The sequence below is a fragment of the Limulus polyphemus genome, unplaced genomic scaffold, assembly GCF_000517525.1.
Source record: "Limulus polyphemus unplaced genomic scaffold, Limulus_polyphemus-2.1.2 Scaffold6803, whole genome shotgun sequence".
Classification (NCBI taxonomy): Eukaryota; Metazoa; Arthropoda; class Merostomata; order Xiphosura; family Limulidae; genus Limulus; species Limulus polyphemus.
This window is the reverse complement of record NW_013672413.1, coordinates 21999-31178: the sequence shown is the minus strand read 5'-3', so window position 1 is coordinate 31178 and position 9180 is coordinate 21999. Positions and strand designations below refer to the sequence as shown.

The window sequence follows — 9180 nt, the reverse complement described above, 5'->3', positions numbered from 1 at the left end:
ATAATAATATTGTTGCAACATTTCAACGATCTTCCAGGTTTTTGTTCGTCAGTTCAGTGTATGTACAAAGATGGACAGTAAGACAAAAATCCAACCTACCTCGAGGAGAAATTTAACACGCACGTGAAAAACAAAACTCTTCAAGTCCACAAAGCTTTAGTTCTGACTCACGAAACTCGATTACGACCGATACAATAAAAACGTTCAACAATCTAAACCAGCTGTTACTAGTCAGTTAGGACCTGAAAAGACAAACATGAAGCAGGCGGAACAAACCGTCAGGAAGGGCTAACCAAGGCTAGGAAAATGTTCCCGAAACGTGCCTCTAAAAGGAGGTCAGGAAATTGCTCGTGACCTCTACCCTACAAGTTTTTTTTTTCGAATATGATTTAATGGCATGCCTGTATAATATTAAAGAATTAACAGCGATGCGCAAGCACTAAATAATCGAGTCAATAAATTACATTCAGACCTTCCGGCATAATTTCAGCAGGTTGTCTGAGAACTCAGAGCTATGATCATTTTAGTTGTTATGACAACGTTACCAAGCAACTCTGCCGTCGTCCCTAATTTTGAACTACTGGCCAAAAGGGAAAACAGCACCCAACAAACTATCTTTCACGTTAAGAGACTGACTGTTATTCTTATAATGCAGCCATAGCTCAAAGTGAAAGGGGTACTTTTTTGGTATCGTATGGACTCGAACCTTGGACTAATAATGTTACTAACATGGACTCGAATTTTCGAGTAATAATGTTACTAATATGGACTCAACCTTGGACTAATAATGTTACTAATACGGACTCGAACCTTGGACTAATAATGTTACTAATACGGACTCGAACCTTGGACTAATAATATTACTAATAACGAATCGAACGTTGGGCTAATAATGTTACTAATACGGACTCAACCTTGGACTAATAATGTTACTAATACGGACTCGAACCTTGGACTAATAATATTACTAATAACGAATCGAACGTTGTGCTAATAATATTACTAATACGGACTCAACCTTGGACTAATAATGCTACTAATACGGACTCAACCTTGGACTAATAATGCTACTAATACGGACTCAACCTTGGACTAATAATGTTACTAATATGGTCTCGAACCTTGGACTAATAATATTACTAATAACGACTTCAAACATTCAGTTTTTTTTTACGCTGAACAAAACTTATTTACTTAGCCACTGTGTAAATTTTGGGTTTTCCACAGTCGTCTCTTCAGATGTGGAACTCAAGAAAGAACAGTTAGCACAGACGACTGCCCCAGCTCTCATAAATAAAAGTTTACAAACTGGTACATTTCGTACGAACAAATCAGCTTTGACTAAGGCCATGTCTGAAACGGACATTGTACATGCCACAATCGAAGTACCAATCATATTAATTTACCCTCAACGAGTCATGAATGTTCCTACAAAAAATGATGGATAAAAACTTCTGAGCTCTTACTTCAATATTGAAATCACAGAGAAGATGAAAGGAACTTAAAGACAGTTTGGTAGGACTAATATGGGCTAGTTAATTTTAACTCTTGGATCGAAGAATGCGTTACCAACATCCGCAGAGAACATAAAAATTACCCGTTTCAGCCAATTTTTTGTAATTATTGATCGCAGCGCCTTCATCCTAAAACTTTAATCATTACTAGTGGCTTTGTTTTCAACTCCTACAAAACAAATTCTAAATGGATAAAACCGTCACCATAGTTACTATCAACAGATAAGAAACCTACTGGTCTGTTAGAAACACCATTGCCAGTTAAAATGTTTTAACTATCAGACATCGTTCCTAGATTACTATGTTATGACGACGTTGAAAGGTTTTAACTATCGGACATCGTACCTAGATTACTTGTTATGACGACGTTGAAAGGTTTTAACTATCGGACATCGTTCCTAGATTACTATGTTATGACGACGTTGAAAGGTTTTAACTATCGGACATCGTACCTAGATTACTATGTTATGACGACGTTGAAAGGTTTTAACTATAGACATCGTACCTAGATTACTGTGTTATGACGACGTTGAAAGGTTTTAACTATCAGACATCGTACCTAGATTACCGTGTTATGACGACGTTGAAAGGTTTTAACTATCAGACATCGTACCTAGATTACTATGTTATGACGAAGTTTCTCGAAACTTCTTCAGGATAAAGACTGGTATCATTGAGTCTTGAGTACGAACGAGAAACTTCTTCAGGATAAAGACTGGTATCATTGAGTCTTGAGTAGGAACGAGAAACTTCTTCAGGATAAAGACTGGCATCATTGAGTCTTGAGTAGGAAACTTCTTCAGGATAAACACTGGCATCATTGAGTCTTGAGTAGGAAACTTCTTCAGGATAAAGACTGGTATCATTGGGTCTTGAGTAGGAACGAGAAACTTCTTCAGGATAAAGACTGGCATCATTGAGTCTTGAGTAGGAAACTTCTTCAGGATAAAGACTGGTATCATTGAGTCTTGAGTAGGAAACTTCTTCAGGATAAAGACTGGTATCACTGGGTCTTGAGTAGGAACGAGAAACTTCTTCAGGATAAAGACTGGCATCATTGAGTCTTGAGTAGGAACGAGAAACTTCCTAACACGTCATCATGACAAAATGTTCAAGATGTCTGATAATAAACCCCTTCCACATAATGTCCATCTGCCAATCTGGTATCTGAAGCAATATTACTATGATCATTAAAGAAATGACGTCATTACTAGTGATAGAACACTTTACTGTTGTTTACCAATAACTGGGGGGGGGGGTAATTTTATTCTTATTTTTCACTAATTAACAAATCCTTATACTTACAACAGAATACCGATTTTGGGGTTTTATTTTTAGGAATATATTATACGCACAGCGCAGTGAGTACTAAAGGAATAGACAGTAAACAGTCTGAAAAGAAAGTATCCATCCACGTTTTGGTTCGTCTTTATTCTTATGGACACGTCTTATTTAAGCATCCTAGTCGGAAAGGCTCTATATCATGCGACTGAAAACACCCGAAAGCAAAATTAGTTAACATATACCTGCTGTGTGTTAAGTATATAATTCAAGTGACGTTACGTGCTGATGAAAACGTGTTTATTTAACTAATCACTTTTAAACGACACCTACAAACACATTAATAAACGATAATAATCGGCACGATTCTTAACGATCTTCAAAACTGGCTTTGTAAATAAACTCAAAATTCGGGAAGTATTCTGAAGAGTACCTAAAATAATCACTGCACCCTCACTGGGAGTTTCTCTTCCCTTGTTATGTTTCGCTCTTCCCTTTTCCGGTATTGGAGAACGCCACCGGTTTCTTGACCTGTTTTCCTCACGTGTGTGTGATGCTGACCAAACACGGTAACAAGTGAAGTTGTCGTCCATTTTCTTAACGTTTCACGCCCTTCACAATGAGGTCCTCAGTTACTTACTTTGAGTTTGAGTCAGAGGTTGTGGAACTCCGCCGAGTAGACGACAGATGCAACTGAGTCACAGACGGGCGCAACGACAACACCCAGCCTTTTGGTCATTTTGGCGCTTTAGGAAAATATTTTAATATTGAGCCCAAATAGCTGTTTAAACTTTGCACACTACACACTACTGATATTTAAAAGAAATAAACCCGTCCTCTTAAGTTCCTCTTTTCTTTAAAATTCGCTTTACATGCACTTCTACTAAACTGATATTTCTGACACATCAAAATTATACTTTCATAACAGTTAAACATGTAATTTGATAGATGGCGCTAGGGAGAACGAATATTAAACAGAAACATTGGTCTTTGGGATCGGTGGTGTTTTTTCCGGTAAAGCTCAACAATGGGTTATCTGAGCGCTGTCCAGTGGAATCAAACACTGAACTTTAGCTTTGTAAGTCCGTATACTTATCGCTGATCCAGAAAATATTGAAATGCTTAGTCTGACCGATAGAAATGGGGATCTAATAAGATAGTTTGAATTGAGAAAAATATTAGAAGCTGTGGGTACTACAGTATCACAGTACAGTACGACACTTTGCTATACAGTATTGAAGCTGTAGGTACTACAGTATGACACCTTGCTGTACAGTATTGAAGCTGTGGGTACTACGGTATCACAGGAAGCTGTGGGTACTTGCCACCGCTATGGATCGCCTACGCACATACTCAGCATCTTTTGTGAACGACTTTATATCTGAACAACTAAAGTTGTGTGTCTGTACAGGTGTGAACTTTATATCTGAAGTTGTGTGTCTGTACAGGTGTAAACTTTATAACTGAAGTTGTGTGTCTGTACAGGTGTAAACTTTATAACTATAAAGTTCACACCTGTACAGACACACAACTTCATCTGAACAACTGAAGTTTGTACAGGTTGATACTGGACTGCGTATTTTTATCACGATCTGTGTTTCCACTCAGTGGAATCTTTCAAGGCTTTCTTTGCTACACAAGCTTCTTGCAGCTTGTTGATCACTTAGATACTCCGTCCTAATCATCCAGGGTGTTATTTGTTCAATGTTGATCACTTAGATACTCCTTCCTAATCATCCAGGGTGTTATTTGTTCAATGTTGGTTACTTAGATACTCCTTCCTAATCATCCAGGGTGTTATTTGTTTAATGTTGGTTACTTAGATACTCCTTCCTAATCATCCAGGGTGTTATTTGTTCAATGTTGGTTACTTAGATACTCCTTCCTAATCATCCAGGGTGTTATTTGTTTAATGTTGGTTACTTAGATACTCCGTCCTAATCATCCAAGGTATTATTTGTTCAATGTTGATCACTTAGATACTCCGTCCTAATCATCCAGGGTGTTATTTGTCCAATGTTGGTTACTTAGATACTCCTTACTAACCATCCAGGGTGTTATTTGTCCAATGTTGGTTACTTAGATACTCCTTACTAACCATCCAGGGTGTTATTTGTTCAATGTTGGTTACTTATATATTTCTTCCTAATCATCCAGGGTGTTATTTGTTCAATGTTGATCAGTTAGATACTCCTGTTATCACAATCTTTGATCTAAACCGTGTAAGATACATCTACTTGAGAAGGTCAGTAGGTTCCGGGCACTTGTCATCCACTGTTGTCATAATCTTTGATCTAAACCTTGTAAGATACATCTACTTGAGAAGGTCAGTAGGTTCCGGGCACTTGTCATCCACTGTTATTATAATCTTTGATCTAAACCGTGTAAGATACATCTACTTGAGAAGGTCAGTAGGTTCCGGGCACTTGTCATCCACTGTTATTATAATCTTTGATCTAAACCGTGTAAGATACATCTACTTGAGAAGGTCAGTAGGTTCCGGACACTTGTCATCCACTGTTATCGTAATCTTTGATCTAAACCGTGTAAGATACATCTACTTGAGAAGGTCAGTAGGTTCCGGACACTTGTCATCCACTGTTATCATAATCTTTGATCTAAATCGTGTAAGATACATCTACTTGAGAAGGCCAGTAGGTTCCAGGTACTTGTCCTTATCGACAAACAAGTGGTAAGTTGTCACTCATCTAGTTCTAAAGAGATTTCTTTTCTAACAAAATAAATTATTTTTCAGTGTGAGTGTAGAAAAAAACAGACGCTCCCCATAAAGCAACTGGAAGCTGATAAACGGGAGTCAATATTATTAACGTTAATTTCTCCCAGTTCAAACTTAGCAAGACTGTGTGTCATACTCTTCCTTATAACGAGGACACGATTTGTGCAGAAATGTTAGCCACCTGGTGGATATCGAGAATACTACCAAAAACAAAATACACCGCGAGTTCTAGTCTGCTGTTGTATAAAACGCAGTAAGAGCGTGGCTGAATCCAGAAACATTAATATTCTACAGTAACAAATGTATTTTTCGTTGTACGGCATATTATATATACTATTTAAAACTTTAACTTTTGTTTAAACCAAAGGGTGGGTAAAATATTACTAAACAGAAAAACGGGTTATCCGTACTCTGCCCATCGTGGGTATCGAAGCCCGATTTTTAGCGTTATAAGACCCGAGACTTATAGGCCACCTAGTGGGGAGAAACTCGTGCATAAACTATTTACAGTGAGGTTATCGTTTATTATAAACGAATGTACAGGTCCATATTATAACGCCTTGAACTTTAGTTATTTTCCCGTTAGGATTATAAAGTGTACTCTCTTGGAAATTCGATAAAGTATTTATCCTAAGTCAACTCCTAAGTCAAACACAGAATAAATAAACCAGCCACAAAGTTTTATGATTTTCATTACTATGGCTGCTAAGAAGTCATATTATATTTGTAGCAAAACACGGGTTTTAGAAATTCGCATTATAACATTAGATACGTATTCTAATAGAAATAAAACTTGCCTTGTTCCTTGACTTCCCCTGTCCCAACCCTTTGAACACGCCTGCTAAAGCTGCCTTCATCCTAATTTTGAGGTTTTCGACGTCTCTTTTACAGTTGACGTTAGCACCTTCCGCCAGGCAGACAATATTAACACTAGAACCAGCCTTACTAACTCGTCTGCTAGGCCTGGTGTATCCTTTTTTTTTTTCGTGGATCTTGAAATAGAAACTTATTCACAATCTTCTGCTCCTCCCCGACAACCAGATAAAGATCTGTCTTGCGAAAAGCCGATGTAATATCTCCCGGGACACAACAACGGAGGAGAGTCAACAAGCATTACGATAACTACACGTGAAAACGTCCTATCTTTAGAACCTCTTTTTTGTTGTGCGGCAGAGTACGGGTGTTGTTTATGCCGATTTGCATGCCTGGCACGTTGAAGGACATCCACGTGCAAGGCACGAGAGAGAACCTCTGAGAGTGAACGTGTGAGGGGTCATCGTTGTGAAGGCCGTTGTAAGACCACGGACGACACCTGATTTCTCCCGTCGCTCTGATTACACTACCTTTACCTATCATGTACACAAGTGATCCAACAACTCCGAGCCAACATCACGACATATTCAATAACACCCTAATATATATATATACATACATTTCACAAATAGATCAATAATACACGTTGAAAAACAGATATTTTAATTTAAAAACCCGTGTTTAGTATTTCTATAGTGATAACACGTGTCAATAAAAACCTAAAGTAACCCAACAGGAAACTGAGAATATAGGTTACGTGTGCAATACGTGCAAGTTATATAAGGTCAATTAAAATCTAAACTACATACGTCACAAAATGACACAAGTCTAAATTTTCAGTCCTAATTGTTAGTCAATAATCTAACCAACAACATAGTTAGGGTTACAATCTACAGCACGTGTCAAAACTAAGAACGTTTCATGAGATGTTAAACATTTAACTTGAAGTATGTACCTAACCAACAACATAGTTAGGGATCTACAGTAGGTGTCAAAACTAGGAACGTTTCATGAGATGTTAAACATTTAACTTGAAGTATGTACCTAACCAACAACATAGTTAGGGTTACAATCTACACCACGTGTCAAAACTAAGAACGTTTCATGAGATGTTGAACATTTAACTTGAAGTATGTACCTAACCAACAACATAGTTAGGGTTACAATCTACACCACGTGTCAAAACTAAGAACGTTTCATGAGATGTTGAACATTTAACTTGAAGTATGTACATAACCAACAACATAGTTAGGGTTACAATCTACAGCACGTGTCAAAACTAGGAACGTTTATGTTTTGACTCTTAACCAAGCATGTACAGCAAAGTTGCCAAGCGCGTTCTAAAACTGACAGTAAACTACTGACCTACTATTCCATTACCTGCATTGAGCTTCTATCACTCCGACTGAAAACAGACCAAGGTTAGGTTTTCGCTCCTAGTTATCTCTTGCTTCTTCTCCTCTACCAAACTTTTAAACATTTCAAACTGCGAGAAGAAAGATAATTTTAGACAGCATAAAGTTCGTCCCTACTCAACTTTAAATCTGTCTTCTGTTTCAACCATAGCAGCTTAAGTTGAAAGTGACACATAAAAAGAAAAACAACGGTAAGTTAACACGCATGTCTTGCTGTAGGCATAGTTTAAGGCTTGTGTATGTTATGATTTGGACTCTAAACTTGTGTCGCTGTTGTATCGTTGTTCTTTCTGTTGTTTTTAAATCAAAACTCACATTATTCTCCGTTACAAACTAGTATTACCTCTGCTGTTCAGCCCTAGTTAAACTTAATACTGGTTTTTTGTTTTCGTAAAATCAACTACTGTATTGAAGAGGCTTAACTTTAAATAAGTTGTATGAACGTATATCGGGAACGATGTAACCTGCGTTCTAATACGAAACGTAGACAACAGACCTGCCGCTGTTCCTTCGCCAACGAAGGGATGGTTATGACGTAACATATTTTATAAACAGTTTTAATGAACTGGTGGTCTGGGAATTGACTCATATTTGAACTTTTTTTATTTGGAAATAAACCAAACAATCCTATCTTTCAGGACGTCTCTTCTTCCGCTCCCCACAACAACAAAGTGAAGGTCGTTTTGAAAGTGAATCACCACCATCATAATCAGGAATAACGCCGTTCTTGTATACACTTCGACATTCCACACACTTCCTCATTAATATATCGATTTTTGGAATCTGTACTTTAGTTTATTTCCTCTTCCTATGATGATCCACTGGAAGATTTCGTGGTGAGGATCGCATCCAGAGTTAATTCCTCTTCTTTAGTCGACGAATTGACATCCGGTTTGATCACTTCCGCCAATAACCAATAGGTTGTCCGAGATCGATTCCACACCTAGGCCATGTACTGAATGAACGCTGTTTATTTGAAATTACCTCGGGATTACCATTAATCTCTAGTATTTCCATTACATCGGGATTACCATTAATCTCTAGTATTTCCATTACATCGGGATTACCATTAATCTCTAGTATTTCCATTACATCGGGATTACCATTAATCTGTAATATTTCCATTACATCGGGATTACCATTAATCTGTAATGTTTCCATTACCTCGGGATTACCTTTAATCTGTAATATTTCCATTACCTCGGGATTACCTTTAATCTGTAATACTTCCATTACCTCGGGATTACCATTAACCTGTAATATTTCCATTACCTCGGGATTACCATTAATCTCCAGTATTTCCGTTACCTCGGGATTACCATTAACCTGTAATATTTCCATTACCTCGGGATTGCCATTAATCTGTAATGTTTCCATTACCTCGGGATTACCTTTAATCTGTAATACTTCCATTACCTCG

The 9180-nt window shown here is 37.6% G+C and overlaps 2 protein-coding genes across 5 annotated transcripts in view; both read right to left on the bottom strand.

Moving 5' to 3' along the window:
* Positions 1 to 9180, bottom strand: part of LOC106474082 (sterile alpha and TIR motif-containing protein 1-like) — a 35713-nt gene that overhangs the window by 6231 nt on the left and 20302 nt on the right. The window contains exon 2 of one of the 4 annotated variants that reach the window (XM_022402462.1): positions 7711 to 7831. The exons of 2 other annotated variants lie outside the window; for them this stretch is intronic. Coding sequence is in view for 1 of the 2 variants with exons in the window: in XM_022402460.1 (XP_022258168.1) it covers positions 7726 to 7731 (6 nt within the window). In the remaining variant the exon portion in view is untranslated. The remainder of the gene's footprint in view (positions 1 to 7710; positions 7832 to 9180) is intronic. One more of the 4 variants, XM_022402460.1, reaches the window with a different exon arrangement.
* LOC111089619 (circumsporozoite protein-like) overlaps positions 8658 to 9180 on the bottom strand; it is a 1796-nt gene continuing 1273 nt past the window's right edge. Inside the window, exon 2 of the mRNA XM_022402458.1 lies at positions 8658 to 9176. Coding sequence (XP_022258166.1) covers positions 8658 to 9176 — 519 coding nt within the window. The remainder of the gene's footprint in view (positions 9177 to 9180) is intronic.